This window comes from Crocodylus porosus, unplaced genomic scaffold, assembly GCF_001723895.1.
Source record: "Crocodylus porosus isolate Cpor-Errol unplaced genomic scaffold, CroPor_comp1, whole genome shotgun sequence".
NCBI classification, from domain to species: Eukaryota; Metazoa; Chordata; order Crocodylia; family Crocodylidae; genus Crocodylus; species Crocodylus porosus.
Window position 1 is genome coordinate 18564888 of NW_017728911.1, and position 20367 is coordinate 18585254.

At 39.6% G+C, this 20367-nt stretch overlaps 1 protein-coding gene across 1 annotated transcript in view; it reads right to left on the reverse strand.

Annotated features, from left to right (window-relative positions):
* The window catches only part of UNC13C (unc-13 homolog C), a 517638-nt gene extending 501269 nt beyond the window's left edge, over positions 1 to 16369 (reverse strand). The window contains exon 1 of the mRNA XM_019533546.1: positions 13139 to 16369. Within this exon, the coding sequence (XP_019389091.1) occupies positions 13139 to 16100 (2962 nt within the window). The 5' untranslated portion in view covers positions 16101 to 16369. The remainder of the gene's footprint in view (positions 1 to 13138) is intronic.
* Positions 16370 to 20367: the final 3998 nt, after the last annotated feature.

The following is a 20367-nucleotide window of genomic DNA, read 5'->3' on the forward strand; positions in this document are numbered from 1 at the left end:
TATGGCATTGTGTGCAAGATATACAAATTAGTGACCTGTGTCTAATTCCTGGTATGTATAGCGTATGTGCTTGAATTGGTAATAGGTATGCATGTACCTAGGCTGGCTTGAATGTGTATGTGCCTGAGCTGGTAGTATGTATGTGTATGCACCTAACTGATTACTGTGTTTGTATATGTGCAATTGTACACCACACCCTCCTGTCTAACAGCGCAATATTGAGATCCTGTGCATGGGCCTGACCCCTCATGGCAACACCACTGAAATCAATGAAAGTGCTGTTCATGGAACATGTATTAGGCATGTGCAAAGCAGCTACTATTTGCTTCAGATTCGGATTCAGCTGACTCGGAGGGACAATGATTCGATTCGGTGATTCGAATCACTGTCTCAATTTGATTCGGCCGAATCGAATCCAAAGATTGAGTGCTGCTTCAGAGCTTCAGTCATAGACTAAACAGGCAGCAGTCCTTGATGCTGGACACAGCTGCCTCCAGCTGGTAAGTCTGTTGTGGTGGGCAGAGGGAAGGGGTGGGGGGGCAGATCAACACCCCCACAGCGGGGGAGGGATTGAGGCTGGGACCTGGGCTGTGGCAAACACTGCCCAGGGAGGGGTTGGGGTGGTTCACGCCACTCTGCACTGCCGGTCTGGAAGCTGTTCTTGTGGCAGCCTGTCCAGCGGCTCTTGCCGCTGCTCCTGCCATCGGTCTGGGAGGGCATGGGCCAGGAGCATGTGCTCCAGGATCTGTGGGGCAGGCAGGGCTGGAGCTGCACCAGGCAAAAGGTAGAAAGTGCTGGGAGTGGGGGCTATGCCCCGCCACTGCTCACCCAGCCAGTGTGGGGCTGGCATAAGACTGAGCCTGTGCTGCCTCCAGATAAATGGTGCACAGTGGTTAGAGCCTCTCATGTCTCACAGACTAGCAGCAGCTTCACCCTGGCTGGGCAAGTGACAGCAGGGCATGTGGGGACATGTGCCACCCAAAAACTCGCTGCAGCCCCCCCATAACCCCCGCTCCACAACCTGCCCCACCCCAATCTGGAGGTACACACCCCCTCCCCACATGCCTTGCTGCTGCTTGTCCGTAAGCAGCACAGGGGCTCAGTCTCATGCCAGTCCTGCACCAGCTGAGCAAGAGGCAGCAGGGCATGGGAGGAGGCATGTGCCACCTGAAAACTCACTGCAGCCCCACATAGCCCCACTCCACCGCCTACCCTGCCCTGATCCAGAGTCACACACCTCCCCCCTGCCCAGCATAGCCTGCCGCACAGATCCTGGGACATATGCCCCCACCTCATGCCCTCCCAGAGCAGCAGCAGAAGCAGCAGTAAGAGCCGTTGTACAAGCAGCCACATGAGCAGCTCCAAGACTGGTGGCATGCAGCAGTGTAAACCACCCCACCCCCTCCCTGGGCAGTGTTTGCCCCAGCCTGGGTCCCAGCCCCAGCCCCAATCCCTCCCTCACTGTGGGGGCATTGATCTTCCCTCCCCCCCTGCCCACCACAACAGATATAACAGCTGGAGGCAGCTGTATCCAGTGTCAAGGACTGCTGCCTGTTTAGATTATGGCTGAATTTCTTCTGTGGTGCTGAATCTTTTCCAAATCAATTTTGAGCCTTCCAATTCGATTTGGACCTGTTAATGGGTCTCCCAATTCAATGCAGATTTGGAGATTCAGCCACTTGAATTGGGCCAAATCTTCTCCGAATCAAATTAGCTACTGAAGCTTTACAGAGCCCTACCATCTATGGAATCGGGTGCAGAGAAGACATGCCACATCCAAAGGTGGAGAGAGTTAAAGAGAAGCCTCGCATAGAATCTACTGTGCTTTGCTCCATTGGTAATGTTAATCTTCTCTCAGTAGACCATATAAAGAAAGAGAAATTATACTATAAATTATCTAACAATTTGTGTTTTCCAGAGCACTAAATATTGTAATATGTGTGTTAGGGTCTTGTGTTCACCTGGTATGACTCTGTACCCTTTGGCTGACTCCGAAAATTTCATTTCCAAGCCCAGGAGTGTTTGTATGGATCTCTTTCATCCTGAACTCATCACTCTAAAATTATGCAGTAGTTTTCACTTCTATAATGTAGTGATCTAAGGAAAATGCTTAAATATTTTGGAACTAAATATAGAAACTGCCTGTTATTATCCGAGCAATAAAATATTAATTTGTGCTCATTTCCATAGCAGAGACCATGCAATTTATAAATATGCCCTTGAAACTGACTTTCATAGTCAGATGTACTTTCAGCTCTGGTAAATTTATTTTGAAAATTTTCTACCAAAAGGCCACAGCATTTTGCAGAATTATTCAGTTTCCAAACTGTTTACTCTTAATTTCAATAATTAAATAAGCATTACCGTTTTTAATATAAATGGTCAGGCAGAGTTTGTTTAAATTATGCTTATGATATAAATAGACTCAGACTTAGAATTATTGTGATGCCTACATTTTTTTCTAAATAGAAAGGAAACCTAATCTTACATCTTAATGGAAAAGTAAAATCTTCCCTTTTGTTTTATATATATCATGTGTAACCTGATAATTAGGGATTCCCCGTTCCACGCCATTCTACTAGCTTCCTCAACCTCCAATAGATTGGATGTGCCAATGAGTAGCTGGAAGAGGTGTCTGGGTCATAAAGTGTTTCATCCTGGTGATCTCTAGTGCTGGAGCAATGATTGCAGGAAGACAAGTTAGAATAGTGCTGATGTGGCATTGACATGCAGCAGGGGGTTGGGGGAGATAAAATTAGTGACTGGCTTCCCCAGGATCAAAGAAACAGAGGAATGTCAAGGTGGCAGAAAACTACTTTTGTCCCTTTCCCATTTCTGGATCCTGCCCTAAGCCTCAGACAGCATGTAAAAGTTTTACATTTGTCATCCTTGTCAGAATCAAGTTCTGTTGTCTTACTGGAGCTTTGGCAAAATGCGTTTCCTCACACTCTCACTCATCCCATGTAAAGCTAATTTGAGTGAAGTTATCTTTCTCCCTACACCCACACAAAAATGACAAGCACTAGGGTAACTTTTTACAGAGGCCTCTGGGAACTGACTCTCAGAGATCCATTAGTTTCTGTGCTAGGTTCTCTCTCATGCTCTCTCTCTCTCTCTGTGCCTCAATTACTCCAGGAGGGCTGACATTTAAAAATTCTAATATTATTAAAAAAAACTAAAAGAAGCAGCAGCAGCTCTGCATGCCACCAGGGATACTGTACAAGTCATCGCTCTGGTATTACTTGGAAAACCTGCTTTTATGTAAAAAGGTGAAACCAAAACTTCCAAAAACTGATTGCCTTTCAGCATGTGCAGTAGATTGCCTGCCTATATGTTCCTAACTGTTATAGAGTCCCTGGATCTTTTGTGAATTTATCTCAATGCCACCTCTCTGGAGGTAGGCAGGTGCTACTCTCCTCATTGACAGATGAGGCATGGCAAGCAAGTGACAGAAAACTTAGGACTAAGCAAGAAATTTCGCCCAAGTCTGCCAAAGTTCTAGACTAGTACCCTAGTCGTATTGCTCCTCTATATTCTCTTACGGCATTTATCATCAGAAAACCCACACTGAAAAGCAAAGATTCAAATAGGTGCAATGTAGATAAAAAATGTTGCTTATTTTTTACTTCTAAAATACAAAGCTATTTTTAAAGTTATATAAAGTACATTCAAATAAGTTCTCCCCTGTTTTGCAGTGTTTTGTGTTTTTTTTTATCTTAATCATGTTAACACAGGCTTAGCTTTATTTGAACAGAATGAACTGATGATAGCTACTCAACCCATCCTCCATCATTTACCTGTCTACCAAATTTGTTGTTCTTGTGTGTCCTCACCAGGTACCAGCTGCAAAGCACATGGAAAAACCTTCTTTATGAGTTCCTTACACATAAAAAAACCCCAACCACATTATCATTTTAGCTCCTCAGTAAAGTGTCATAGTCTCCATGTGTGCCAGTATTAGTGTGGTAAGCTAATTAATTCCACCATAGGCTCATACTGTTGGAGTCAGTACTATCTTACAATGCAGTACTTTGCTGAAATAGATGTATAGACACTGACTGGGGGCATAAATTTGCACCCAGTCAGCCCAGCCAGCCAGGGGCCTGCTCTGACCCAGCTCAAACTGCTGTTGTCCCAGGGCACACATGTCGACCCTGCACCCAGGAGCAGTTTACTCCAGCTCAAACTGTTTTGGAGTTAACTGCATCACATTAAACCCCAGATGTATGGAAGGCAACCTCTGGGAAGACAAGATTCACTCTAGACCTGACTAGTGTTGAAACAGATTCAACGTAAAAGGAGAAGGTGACAACCTCTGAAGTGTGCAATGTCTGGGGATATTCAAGAAAGAAAAGATGCAATTACTGGGTCTTTCAGCCATCTGCCATATCTGACTGTTTTAGTAAACCAACAACCCCTGCGCTCCAGGAACATATCATTTTACTCGTGCTGTCCTCAGATACTGTCTCGCTTGTTGGGTTATTCTTATTTCAATGAAGTCAATCAGAAGCATTAAAGCTCACAGCTTCTCTAGAATTAAGCTATTCTAGTTGTGAACAGGAGCATGCCAGGTGAAGAAGCTGTTTATCAGTTCTTTGAATAATCCTGGCATTTATGAAAACAGAGGTAAACACACCTAACTTGCTCTCTATTTGTCCTGAAATGCAGTCTGATGATGGAGGCAGAAGAAAAATACCTACTCAACTTGTAAAGAGTTGGTACAGTATTCATCATAGTTTATTGTAAAAAATTGAAATTGAAGTCATTCCTAGCAAGAGAAAGAAAAAAAACACCATACAAAGTACACAAAAAATGGATTCCCCACCTTTCAAGGGAGTTCATTTCCTGAGGTATGAAATTTAAGTCTCATTTATTCTATACTATAACTAGAATATTAATTTCTGACCCAATCTGTTTGCAGTCTATTCTACTGTCTTTGTTTTTTGCTCATGCAAAGAAGGAAGGGATATATGAGGATGCAAATTCCCTGTAACATTCTTAGCACCCTAAATTATGGAAGAGAATAACCATAGATGAATCACCTGCTGTTGTAATCATTGTACTCTCAAATCCAGATAGATAGTGGTACCAAATGACAATGCAAAGTAAAGAATTCTTTTTTATTAATAAAATCTTCAGACCCAAATTCATTAGGTGTATGATAGTTCAAGCAATACCTTGTTTCAGTCAACACTGTTTCAGATGACATTTCAAGACAGACAGAGAAAATATTTTGGTCCAGCATTGCTGTTAAACTGCTATTTTCTCTCCTCTGTCCAGACTATTCTTTCACAGTAACAGAGAGACCACTTGCAACCTACTCAGTGATTAAGTGTGGTTTTTTTCCACTTGGACTCTGCCAGAGATATGAAAAATGAAAATTGCTAGTAGGCTTAGTGAAGAAAAAAAAAAAGATCTTAAAGAGATTTTTTCTAAAAACAAATTTTATTTTATGTGACACCAACTCCAGTGCAGAGAGCAAAGCTCAAAGTCTAGCCACAGCTTTCATTTCGTCAAGCCCTCAGAACAGACCTTAAGTGGCGTATAGCACTCCTGCTGACCCTCTGCTCAGGAATGAATTCCATCCCAAAGCCAGGTCAAAAACCATATATTTTCTGAACTGCAGAACTGTCCGTCAGGCAAGTTATGCTGAAGCCAAGATATGTGATAATATTATGACATTGGCCAAGGGCCGAAAAGAATGAAAGCGAACAAAAGCTGGCACTTTATTTTTTTTGAAGTAGCACAGTTGTGGAAGGTAAAAATGACAGAAGCAGCCCTAAATCTTACATTTCCAAGCATGGAATTCCCAAGTGATTGCCATTTAAACATTATATTTTGAAGCGATGGCAAACTCAAAAAGACAAAAGAAAAAAAAATGTATCACCAGATTGTACTACAGTATCATATGAATAGGATTTAACCTCTACTGGTCTGAGAAGAGTTGCTGCCTCTGGTTGCCTAAAAAAAATAACAGCCTCCACAGGTCAAATTGATACAAGATGTGCAAAATGGAAGAATTTTGCCAATGCCAGCAGCAGCCAACAGGGTGCACTGGGCAGCCTGGGGGGCTAGCACCAGGCAGCAGGGATGGGAGCACTCCATAGAGGAAAGGACTGAACCCTGCTGCCTGGTGCAGGCCTTCCAGGCTACCCAGCACCAGCAGCAGCTGGCAAGATGCACCAGATGGCCTGGGAGGCTTGTGCCAGGCAGTGAGGACAAGTGCACTCCATAGAAGAAAGGATCAGGCCCTGCCACCCAGTGCAAAGCACCTAGACTATCTGGTGCATCCCATCAGCTGTCATTGGTGCTGGGCTCCAATGAGATGCATCAGGTAGTGGGGCCTGATTCTTTGCTTTATGGAGTGCTTTTGAGAGGGGTCTGAATTTGGGGCAGGGGACTTGATTTCCCCACACTGTGGGTCAGAGGCAGAGACTCACAGAGGACAGGGCTATGGCGCTGGCCTGGCCAGGCAGGGACAGGGAAACCCTGCCCCCCGCCCATGGTGTGGGGCTCCCCCTAGCTGGATAGACCCTAGCTCAGGGGGTCTAGGACCAGGGTGTGGAGGGTTCCCCCCAACTCCCACAGTGAGGAGGGACAGCAGGGCATTAGGGATGTATGCCAGGCAGCCAATGAGGGATGGCCCCAGCTCAGCTGTGCTTGGGTGCCCATGGTAATGTCCAGCACACTGGGAGGCATGTGAGAATCTCCCTGCCTTCTGGCCTCAGCCAGTGCAGGCATCTGTCTTTCTTTCCCAACTGAAGAATGAATGTGAGTTCCATTAATTAATGATCCAATCTATGCAGCTTAGAGAAACCTGTGAAGATTCGATGGATTTCCCCCTTGGGCTTTTTGACTGTCTGTGCTTAGTCCAAGTTTGTACCCTGTCCTGCCTTCTGCCTGACTTCAAACTAATTTGGCTAGCTATAACTTTTTTTTTTAATCAAGACTTCCTCTCTTTCAGAGATAAATTTACTAACACAATTAATATAGTTGGAAATAGAGGAATGTATAGGTAAAGACTAGTTTTACCCATCAACAAAATTATTTGTTTCCCGAATTAAGATTTATAGGCATAAAAAAAATGTAGTTGCTTTGATTTATGCAGAAAACTAAGAATGGCCATGGATTTGGGGTCCAAACCTGCAGGAAAAATTCTTGTTGGAGCTGATGGGCAATTGTTTATGCAAAAATAGATTATTGTAGATAATAGGCACTAAAAAGATGGCAAAAATTAGGCATTAAAAAAGATTGTAATGCTACCCCCCTGTTTAGCATTTCTGCCTTAATAGTGAAGCCTTCTTTAGCTCTTGTCCTTTTGGGCAAATAAGAATGAATATTTAATAAAACCTAATAAACTCTAATCAAGTGAAATCACCTTGGATTCACTGGGTGTGAATCTGGAATATGTATGCATGTAAGGTTATTGGGATAATAGTTAACCATGTGCTCTTTAAAACAAAAAACAAACCAAAAATACTTATTGACAAAGTATGGCATAAAAGGAGAAAAAGCCAGAAAAATGCTTCAAAATATCTGCAAAAAATATTTGACTATTTCAGTAATCCAATCAGTTACTAGTTGCCACATAATCAAAACAACAATACAAATTATTGTCTGGAAACTAACAACAAGATGATAAATTGTTCTCACAGGCTGGGAAATGTAGGATATTACCCAGAAGCAGCAAGAGGAACACTGTGTCCTACCAGAGAAAGGGGAGCCTGCAGAGAAGTTTAACAGATTGGGAACTATGAGTAGGAAAACTGCATTAAATAAAAATCTAAATTATACCAAGAGATAAACCATTATGCAGTATTTTCCTGATCCTGTTTTTGAAACACATCTGTAGCTCTGCAATAGAATCATCTAAGTGTTTTGATGATTTTACAGAGCATAACACACAGCACAGAACTTCTCGCTGTCCTTATAACACTTTTTGTGTCAAGCTTACCTGTGTGCTATTTGCTTCTCCTCTCATACATACATCCTACTACTTTCACTCCCGCATGGCCTCAGCAACTTGTTAAAATCAATAATACAGCAGTCATCGTCTGTAGTCTCATCTCTCCCACTAGAAAGAGAGAATGGGACTATCCAGTAGGATAGATACTTTATTTGTACTCATAAGTTTCTGATGACAATTAACTGAGGAGTTAAGGGATTAAAAGAATATATCTAAATTAGCTATACAGCTAAGCCTTTTTGTGGTCCCAATTTGTAGTAACAAGATTTGCATATCATATAGTATTATCTCTGGTTGACCATTGTGGTGTCCATCAATCTCTACTCAAGTTAAAAGGAGATTATGGAACCTTTAAACACCACGCTTTATGAATTGATCACATAGTAAGGATTACATCAAAAAGCTTGATCTGGTACCAGCATTCTTTTACCCATAAACAGGAAGTCACAAGTTGACTATGAATCATAGTTACATGGAAAAATAATCAGTACTCACAAAAATGCACCTAAATTGGTTACCTCTTTTTGTTTCGTTTTTAACAAATATGGATAGGTATTGCTAAAATAGTTCTCTCTCAAATGATATTGCTTGAATAGATCATTGAATTTAAATGCTCTTTGACTAAGCACAAGTCAGTTTACAGAAAAGCAAGGAAGTTTGAAAACTGGCAGGCTGGGAAACTGCTATAAAGTTCTTTCACAAATTAATCTGTGAATGCCAACCTGATTTTTTACACTTCTTTTAAATTCTTCAAAATTGCTGCATAATTTAAACAAATGGAGGTTTAATATTTTTTTCTCTGATAAAAAATGTTTTTAAAAAATCTTTTCTTCAGCGATTAAGTACAAAGCATTATAAAAGTGCCTTTTCCTTATCCAGGAATAGTACCTCAACAGTGTCATGACCTTCTTACTCACTGAAAGATAATACAAGAAAGATCTGGCTGGAACACACAGCATTTCACTCAGCAGAAAGAAAAAAAAGCAAAAGGAATCTTAAAATGCATTTTCAAATAAAAATTCCAAAAAGTTTTATATGTATATTGTGATTTTTAAGCCAGGGCCTTCTACAATTTTATAGGATATTTTGCAAGTACCTAAAACAACATGCTTTACGTGGCTTTAAAGCTAGGGACCGAAGTTACAGATAAACTGGTATAAGTGATTGGAAACCAGTTCAAATCTGTAATACAACAAAAGTTCAGTGGACATAGACTACTTTACTGGCCAAATCCAGTTTAAGATAAACCTGGATGGATATAGTATCAGATTTAACTGATTTAGGTTAAATCACTTTATTGAATTCTGTCCCAGATCCCCTCCAAATTCAATTCAACCCACAGTCCCTCCCAGCATCCCAAGATGCTTTCTACCTCCCTGCAACTCCCTGCCCTTGCAGGGTGAGCAGGCTAGGTTTCACCCCAGCTGTCTGCTCCGCCAAGGAGAGATGTCTGCTCTAGCACCACCCCCTCTTCTCTCACCCTCCCCAGCTTCTGGTCTGGGCCACTGCAGGCATGTGGCTGCATTTCTTGAATAAAAAAATAATGTCTGTTTACTTGCTTATCAATTCAATCTGTACATCTTAAACTAACCTGCAAAGATTGAATTGATTCATCCTTGGGCTTTTTGACTGTCTGTACTTAGCTTAAGAGTTATGGACCAGTAGAAATTAAACACAACCAGCAGTTACGTTTTATTTATAAACTAGAGCCAGGCATAGTAAAGGACAGGAAAGAATAATGCCAAAAAAGTTATTAACCACCACTGCATAATTATGAATCCCAAGTGCAGGGTACCTCTCCCCATAGCAAGTGCAGAAAGCACAAAATGTAATAAACCTAAAAGCCTTACTGAATTACAGGTAAAACAGTGAAGTCACAACCTTTGTGACACAGACCCAAAGTCCAGAAGGGTCATTCTGTGCTTAAATGGTTACGGATAGGCTGAGGGTGTAATCCAGGAGTGGGCAATTATTTCAGGGGGAGGGCTGCTTAACAAATTTTGATGAGCTGTTGAGGGCCACATGGGTAGCCCTACCCCTCGACAGTTGCTCTGCTCCTTGGTCACCATTTTGGGATTGGAAGTCTCATCCCTAACCCATGACCTTTGCCACTAGAAGTCCCTCCCACTGCCCCCTGGAAATCCTTTTTTTTTTGGAGGGGCGGTTGCCATCTTAGAAAAACAGAAAAAAAACCCCAAATCATACACTAAAAGTTGAACACCTACTATAACATATTTTAATTCTATTACAAAAAATATTTTTGTCATGATTTGTGCATGTGTAGTATATATAGAGGTAATTGCCTAATAACTGAAAATAAATTCTTAGTCTATATTGTAGGGTGTGTATATGGAGGGGTGTGTGTGTGTGTGTGTGTGTGTGTGTGGGTGTGGGTATGTGTGTGTGGTGGGGTGTGGTAGGTTTGTTGGTATGTGTGCATATGGTGGGGTGTGGTTGTGTGGGTGTGTGTATATGGTGTGGGTGTATGGGGGTTTGTGATCGTGTGGGGGGGCATAGGATATGTTCGGGTGTCATGTATATGTTGGGAGTTGTGGGTACATGGTGTGGAGTGTGAGGGAGGGTGGGGGGCACCCTCACACATTTTATTATTTTATTCTAATAATAAAAATAGATATTATTTAAACCTGATATGAAACACTGTTGGAATGGTACTAATTTAGATATGCCACATACTTGCAATTTCCTCAAGTACAAATTTTTTTTTTTAGCAGTAGGCCACTCACCAGGCATGTATCACCACTGCTTCCCACACTCATGGGGCATGGGAAGGAAGCCCCAGGCACTTGAGCCAGCTGCCTTCCCTGCCCCCAACGGAAGGTACCTAGGGCTTCCCCCCTGTTCTGCATAGTCCCAGCATCAAAAGCAGCTGTCTCCAGTGCCTGGGACTTCCCTCCAGTGCTGTGTGAGAGCAAGACCTGCATGTGTGCCCAGGGAGTGCTGGCAATAGAGGTGGCCTGGCAAAGGCTGCGCCCCTTGGCATGATGTGCAGCACTGGCTGGTGCCACACCCCACTGGGTGCCTGTGCTGGGCACAAGCACCCTTAGTGCCCCTGCCTTCTGCTGCTGCCAATGCCATCATCTGCTGGGTCTGTGTGCCAAGGGTGGAGTGTGGGCAGAGGGTCCCCAGACGCCCCCACTCTCCCTCATATCCACATGCTGCCCAGCTGAGTTTTGTGCTGCTACCACCCCCTGGGTGCAGGTTCCCCACTGGTGATAGCCTCACCCCCACCACTTCCCTACCTGCTGCTCAAAGCTGGCAGAAGACTAGAAAAGTGGAACAGGTCCTGTAAACTACCTGGGTACCATGCACTCTACTCTTGGAGATTTCTTTTTGGATGCATCAGATTTTAGAGACAGCCCCTGGCCTGATGTACAACTGTCCAAAAAGTGCTCTGTGCCCTACAGTACTCCAGTAAAGTGGGTAGAGAAGGAGGGACAGAATGCAGTGTACCAGCCTCACACCTTGGTTACTTATTCAAGCAACGAGACTTTTTCTAATGTGCCAGCAGAAATAGTCCAAGAATTTACAACAAAATATATAAAATTAAAACTTCAGTAAAGTTAATTTGTTTGACAGGCTGTAATAGAAATATTTTCACTTCTTGGACCAAGGTAAAAGCATATCTGCATTTTAGAAAGCTGATTGCACAAGATGCATAATGTCTAACTAACATATACAAAAACATAGGCTGCCTCTACTGGAAGTACTCTTTAACAGTGTTTTAATATATTAACATTCACCACTTTTGGCTTGCTTAACAATTCATTACTTTTCTAACCTCTAACTGTTCCTAATACACAATATTGCATAAGCACCATGACTATTTACTCTTTTAACCTTTTGGCATAATCTTTTGGCAAGTAATTTTATGGACTTATAATTTTAGATCTCTTGTAGGTCAAATTGCTGACCCATTTTCAGTAAATAGTGTCTGGTTTCTAGCGTACTAGTGAAGAAGCATGTTTGCAAAATAGATATTATTTAAACCTGATATGAAACACTGTTGGAATGGTACTAATTTAGATATGCCACATACTTGCAATTTCCTCAAGTACAAATTTTTTTTTTTATAGCATTCACAAATTCTGAAGGACTGATTACCATAAAAAACAAATTCCTTTGGTGGAAGGCATAATTTTTCATCTTACAGCTGAAAGTATCAGGTTATAATTTTGTATGGCAGCTATAAAAATATAAACAAAGATTCAGTTAAGGTGACAATTATCATCTGCAGTCACAATTAATAGCACAAACTTTTTTTAACATTTAAAATATTTTAAAAGTCTGTCTTCTGTGGATTGCTACAAGTATTATACTCATCTACATATTTAATTAATATTTGATTATGATGCTATTCATACAAAAAATAAAAAAGAATGGACTAAACTCCATTAACTTCTGCAAGATTTAAGCTCTTGATTTCCTGTTGTCCAGAAGCTATCACATACAACTATTCCTTTTATTTCTCATGTTAGGATTGACTTCAGTGGGCTTGCTCAGGTGTAATTAAGGGCAGAATTTAAACCAATGGGTAATAGTTTAATCACAGCTGCATAGGCTTCTCTGTTACATATTAGATCCTTGAGCATAAAACCTATCACTTATATGAAAATTCATTAGGAACACTTTGCCATATTAGTTTACTTTAAGTAATAAATATAATGACTAATATAAAAGTTATATGAAAACTTACTAAATAAAAAAAAATTCCTATGTATAAATCTTGAGTATTTTCTATCTACAAATCTTAAGTATAAATCCTGTTAAAATTGTTTTTTCATTAACTAGTCATTTAATACACAAATTCCGTTGTCCTTAGAACCTATTTAGTGTATTAAAGCTAACAAAAAGCTAACTGCATTCAGTATGCAACTGAATCTTCCAGAATACAGTCTCAGGATGAAGTTCTAGCCTCACTGAAGTTAATGAAAAACTCCTATTGACTTCAGCAAAGCCAAAAATTGCACCTTAATTTTGAAAACAGGCATTTTTATTAAATAGAATCTAGTAAAGTCCATACTGAAGTCAATGGTAGTTCTGTCATTCAATTCAATTGACACAGGATTGAACCCTATATGTAAGGAACAACGGCCAACTTTAATGATAATGACAACACATTTTGTTTACAAGACAGTTTTTAAATATTAGTACCTCCAGCAAGGATCTTCTCTTCCAATTCGCTCATTTGTTTCTTGTATGCTTTCAAAGCAGCTTCTTTAAATGATGGGCGTATTCTTTTTGTCTTTGGAATTTCACGAGGTGTCTCTGGGACATTTTGATTTTCATCTTCCCTTACTTCCATTTCAGAAGGCATATAATCAAACTCCACTACATCTTTACTAGCCAGATTGTCATACTGGCTATCATATTCATCTTCTTGTAGTGTTGCATAAGGAGCTTCATAGGAAGACTGTTCAAGTTTATATTCCTGGACCTGTTCATTTGTTTCATTAATATTAGTTCTATTTTCTAGCTTAGCAAGGACTTGTTCCATTACTTCTACGTAATCCGTTTCATTCTCATCACCTGGTTCAACAAAATATTCCTCATCCTCTGCTTTGTAATAATAAGGCTCAGTGTAAACATCAGAATCAAGTGTTGTGCTTGATTCATTAGCAGTAGACTGGGACAAAGTTCTAAATCTTCCCATAAATGATGATCCACTATCCTCATACCCACTTAAACTTTGTGTGCTTTTATTCCAGACCACTTCTAAGGCTGATTTAGCGCGTTGGAGAGTAGATCCAAATTTGGGAAAGCTGAAAGTTTTGTCAGAGAGATCTATGCTCAGTCGGCTATGCCATGATTTAGGGGGTGCTTCCTCTGAGTCATCACTTGGTAGTTCACTTTGACTTCGATACATCATGGGCAATCGGTTTTGATTTTGATAAATGGAGTTAGAATTTGTTTCCTGATAATCATCATATTGGCTAATCCACTGACTTTGCGATTCACTCTCAAGGCCAGGACATGATGGTGAATTACCATCAAGGGTAAAATCATAACTTTCAGTATCGTACTGGAGGTCAGAACTTTGACGCTTTTCAAAATCTATCTGTTGGTCCGAAGGGCTGCTCAAGTCATAAACAAAAACTTCTTGTGTGGATGAGTCTAGGCCCAAATCTGTGCCTTGTTCCAACTGATTCCAATCTTTCCATGGTGACAGATCATCATGCAAGGAGAGCTGAGAATCACTATAATGGCTCCTGTCACCAGATACACACATTATTCCATTGCTTACACCACTGTCAACTGTTTCAGTGTTTTCAACTTCATTTTGTTCTGCATAATTCTGCATATCTTGGTTAAAAGTCTGATCCTGTGAGCTACCATACCAATTGGCTGAATCATCTTGCCGTCTCTGCCAAAGCTCTCGATCTGAGGAAGATAACAGTGAACTACCATTAGTTCTAGTGAAATACTGATTCTCTGAAAAATCCTCCGAGTAAGACTGACATAATTTTGAAAAATCTGACTCAGAACGGCTAAGTTTTGGTGTTGCAAAGTCATTCTGTGAATGCCATAGAGGTGTCATATCTGAATAGTAGTGTTTGGATTGCTTTTCTAAGTTGTCAAATTCTGGTGACTCTTCACCATAATCTGCTTTATTTGAAAAGGTGCTGCCATCAGCAGTTCTGTTACAGAGTCTGGTATTTGGGGACTCCACAATCCCCTTTGAAGTGCTTGCTTTTATTTGGAATGCTGATTTTGATATTTTTGCATAATTATTCTTATTTATATCAGATTCTAGTTCTTTATCACTGTCAGGTGATTCCCAATCATGTTTTTTTATTCTTGGCTCCATGGCTAAGAGCTTTATATCCATACTTTCATATGTCTGAGAGGAAGGTATTCCTCTTTCTTTTTTCTCTCTTATGTCATGAGAAAGAATATCCGTAGAAATCCCAATGCCAGTTCCTTTAAGTTTATAAGATTTTTTTAAAATTAAATCCCTCTGTTGAGATGATTCAAAGTAAACAAGTATGGGTCTAGGCTTTGCATTTGGACAGTCTCTCTGTTGGCCTAGCCTGTGAGCAAATTCAATTTTAATAGTGTTCTGGGCCTCTGAGAACCCCATTTTTTCTATTAAAATTTTGTACACCACATTTTCAATATTTTCAAACCTTTCTTCAGGCACATTTAAAAATCTAAGACTTGCTTTGTTTCCTGGATGTCCTATTTGCTTAATGTAGTCATGGATATCTCTAGTTTCCCTTCTGGATTGTACAAAGCCAGTTCGCAATTGTTCAATTTCACTTTGCACAACCTCTACACTACTAGAGATTTCATCAATTGATTGTTTCAGAGCATTTACATGCCCTCTTAATTCAGATAGTTCTGTTTCAATTTGACTGATTCCCTGAAGCTCTTTAAAGATCATCTCCATAACATCATGAGTTTGACTAATACAACCAGTAGAACTAAAGCCAGGTTCTAGTGTATTTGATTTTTGGTGACGACCAGTTCTGTCTAAAGATTTGCTCCTTAGGCCCCATGTTTTTTTCCATGTGCTCAACTCTGAGTCAGATGACACGCATTCTTGGCTTTTTTTCCATTTCCTTAGTTTTCGTAAAGCTCCTAGTTTTAATGTATGTAAAGTACGTTCTCCATCAGAACTTCCATCTGATGGTGCTAGGCTGCTCAAACTCTTTCTGTTGCGTCTCACAGGCATCGTGTGTGATAAATACTCTTTTTTTGTGTTACAATCCTTTACTTCACTTAATGACTCAGAATATGAACTATCATTAGAAGAGAGGTCTTGAAATATATCCTCATTGTTATTGTTTGTTACAAAAATATTCTTTTGTAGTCCATTGGCAATAGCAACTCTGTAACTGAATGTTGGAGAAAGTGAAAATTCTCGAATACTTTCTTCTTCTTCAGTTGATAAGTTACGAGCAGATGGACACTTTGCAATCTTTTTAACAGTGCTTTTCAAGGTATTTGAAAATTTGGGGTTCTTTGTTTGTCCAGTCTGGGTTAAGTCTTGTTCTTTTTTGCTCTGACAATTCTCTTTCTTTTTTGTACTATTTCCCAATTTCTTTGTAAACATTCCTTTGCAAATCTTATATATGTAAGACAAGATCAGGCTCTTTAAAAGGGCAGAAACCATGGAGGGCAATTTATATTACTTTTTCCCCCATAAAGAACAAAATTTGGATCCAGAAGAACATTTATTTGTATTTCCAATAGAATCATTGGTAAATGCACTTCATTAGCTGCTGGGACTGTAGAAAGGTACAGTGTGCTTAGCATATAAAACTACAAATGTTTTGGTTTAAACCGACAGCAAAAAGCACACATTTGTTTGTTAGAAAGCAAATCCTGAAGGAGGACTGTGCATGTTGTAAAATCTTGTTCTGTTTCCCATGACTCCATGCAGCCTCTAAAAAGGAGGGAATTTTGTTATTATGGCTTTTAAAATGGTGTTCACCATTTAATCCATTACATGGCAATAATAAACATTTCTATAATTTACATCACTTTTGCTATATGATAAACCATCATTTTTAAAAACAATTGAATATAGTCAATAGTAATGCCAGTGATAATATTAAAGAATTACTAGTAGAAAACTTTAAATTGATTTACCTCTGGTATTTACTTAGCATGGTCCCTGCTAGTTTGATTCACTGATGCATTAAACTAAGCAGTCTAGAACAGGGGTCACAACTTATAGCCTGCAGGCCAGATGTGGCCCATAGAGCCACTTGATCCAGTTTGTGAATGTTGGGTTTCAGTGGCATTTGATGGCTGGGGACTTAAGAGGCCACCACTTTCCCAGGCGTCTGTGGGAAGAAGCAGTGACAGTAGGAACTGTACTCCTGCCACCCCAGTGGCTGGGTCTAGCAAGCTCCCGCACATGTACCTCTCACCTGAACTGGGTCAAAATGGTTGCTGACCAGTGTTCTAAACAAATATAGTATACACACTTTAGAACAATAAGCAGCAGCAGATCAAATTAAAAAGAAAGTCTTTCCTATTCCTAAAAAATAGCAGGCTATTCAAAGGACATGTTATGTCATATAGTCTACTCTTATATCACGTATATGTTCAGTGATGTGCTATTTTGGCTTTTGAAATACTTGATCAAACTCATTGAAATCAAGGAAGCTAATGGAAAGGCTCCATTAGAAGCTAGATCAGGACCTTAATGTAATTAAAAATATGAAATGCTTTCATTTCACTTTATGTCAGTTTTGTTTTATGCAACTAATCATGCCTGTGTCATAAAAAATTTAAGGGGCTCAATGAACACTCCAGGCAATTAAATTCACTTTGCTTACCAAACTGTGTAGTTGTCTGATCTTGTCGTGTCTATTTCTGTTGAATTTTATGGTCTAATTCTCTCTCTCATACAACCCCCTTGAAGAAGAACGGTGTTACAGCAGTGTAACCCCAGTGTAAACTCTCTCTTACTGTCTGATAAGGAATTTTAAAATAATTTTTAATGTAACAGAAGCATAGAAACAACACTTAACAACATAAAACCTGATGCTTCAAGTTGTAGCTTATATTCTTACAAGGCTGGAGTTTTTAAAGGGGGTAGTTTTTCCTTAGATTGTTAGCATAAGTGTTAAAATATATACTTGGCTAAATATCTTTAATGCTAGTGGGTAAAACTCATTCATCTCAATGTGGCCTCTGCATGCTTGCTCCAGGACTGAATTAGATCCACTAGACTGGAATCAAATTCTTTGAAAATTAGATTAAATATCCATTTTTGGTGCTGTCTCTATTCACACTGAATACCGTGCACAGTACCATTCAGTCATCTAGGTAATGTGCTACAGCAACTGAAAAAAATTAAGAACAAAATGTTTCCCAGGCAAGAATAGCAGTAGGAAACAAAAATGCTACTGGGTCCAACCTTCAGAGTGTGGCAAGATCTATGTAACATATTGTAACCATGTGCTATAGGAAGTGTTTTACTGTTCCTCTGATTGAAAGAGACATTATGACGGGTGGAGAATTAGACATTTAGCACTTGGTGTACTGTCTGGCCTACCCTTCTAGGGCTCTCCTGTGCTCTGTGAAAGTATCCTCCCTGACTTTGCTCTGTTCTCTCACTCCTAAGCATCAGTACCCAAAATTTTAGACTGCCTGTATTAAGAATGGAAAAAAGACTAAGAAGTAAAAAATCAGATTATCATGAAAACTGATGGGACTTTTTCATCCAAAATATTGTCTTAAGTCTCTTTTTTTCAAAAATATATGTGAAGATTGCAGGAGACCTAAGAATTTGATTTACAAGTGTTGAGCCCAAGTATAAGAGATGCAACAAAACTATGTTGCATCTCTTATATAGTCTTTTGGTCTAGAAAGGAAAAATATTAAGAGAAGATAAGATGGAAGCTTAACATATTCTATAATAAACAGAAACTTAACCCATAATACATGTAAAAAACAGACAGCATGAGTAATTTTCTGTATACAGTATTATTCACCTCTCAGACTCACTGCTATCAAATAAGAGCAAAGCAAATAGCTCAAACCAGGATAGCAATATGAATACAAATAGTACTTCCAGTTAAGGGGAAAAAATTGCAATTTGTTTGTCGTGGTACCTAATTTAAGGAAGCTGATCACTATCTTAGATTAGAAGACATTTTCTTCAGTGTACATGTGGTAACAGAAAATTAGGTAACTTATTTGTATTCATTTTTCCCTTTTATCTTTTTTTTTTTTTTTTTTGCTTTATGTGAAAGATTCAGCATTAGCCACTGCCTGTCAGAAAAATAAATGAGATTGGTATAATGGAAGTAATCCAGTGGAAGAAATAGTAACAAATCAAATATTCTTTCTGGTATACCAGTTTCTATATTCCTAATATGATCAATGCACGATGTGTTACAAACCTCAGAATGCAGTAGATTTAAAATGAACAATTTGAGACCATTCTAAATCTTTCTAAAATAACTAAAAATTCTTTGGCACAAAAAATAGGTGAGGAAGCTCATTCATACAAAATACACATGAAGGGTTCTAATTTATCCTATGATAGTAAATGAAAACAGGGGAGGAAAGGAGTGTAGGTATTCTCTTCCTTCTTCAAAAGCAGAAAAGCACTGCCCATGCTCCTTGACCCTAAATTTTATTATAGTATTCTTTGCAGAGAATATACTTGCGTTCCAGTCAGTGATGCACATTAGGTTAGTAGCATAGGTCACAGAAGCATGGAGCATAGTGCATAGGTCTAGCTAGTAGAAGTCTGGCGGGCACCATTCCTGAAGTAGAAGCAATGCCTTACTCAGTCCTTTCCCAGGTGTAGACAGATTACAACCTCATGCAAGTGTATTTCTGTTCTGTCTTCACAACACATCTTTCTTCTCCAAGAAGCCTTGTTTTTCCACACACACACACACACACACACACACACACACACACACATACAATGACAACTTCACAGAATGTGAGCCATGTCTTCAACTACTGAGAGTCAAAATAGATCTATTGATTTGGTGTTCTCCTATACCTACTGCTAAAGTGAGGTTTTAAAGAACTGAATGAAAGTGGGCCATGTGTGAAAGGTAAAGGGATCTCAATGAGAATGCATGCATTTTGAGACAAAGAAATGACACTTTTCTGAATATCATGAAAATTTCATTGATGTAAAGGTAGTTTAATTTTCAGGTGATATACCTGGAGGCAGGAAGCATCCTGAAGCATGTTTCTAAACTTAGAAACATCGATTAGCTTTTCCAGAAGACATCAGTTGCCACTTCATGAACTGGCAGAGCTGGATATGAACTATGTAACTCCTGCACTTACTCTGCCCGTGACTTTTTTTCATTCTGGCAACCTAAGTAACTTTATGCACGTGTTACATATTTCTGATGGAATTTAGGGCTTAAGGCCAACAACAAATGTATTACATCCAATTCCTGCTTGCTGCCTGCTTCCTACTTGCTGCTATAGCTAGTTTAACTGTTCAGGCTGTGACATTTCAGGGCATAATAAATTTTTCACTGGAATGTGGAACATTTTAAAATTAGGCTTAACTCTTTTGTCAAGGAAACGTTCCTTGAGAGCCAATGATACGTCTAATTTCCATCAAACACCTAATTTATGCTTTGTATCAAAGGCCCCTGAGAAACTTATTTAAATGTAATGGCAAACAGATCTTGCTCAATGTGATTTATTTCCATTCAGGTATTAGTAAACACCCAAGCAACTTTAAAAGGTGTACTATTAAAGACAAACAGATTCACTAAATAGAGCTAATTTAAGATCACTTCAGGGGCCATATATCATTGAAAACCTTGCAGACTTTCATGGGGCCGCATTTACCCACACAGAATGACAGTAGCTTCTTTGGGTCATTATAGCTCTGATGTGTTTCCTTTTCACAGAGAACTGCCACGATTATTTAAAAATCA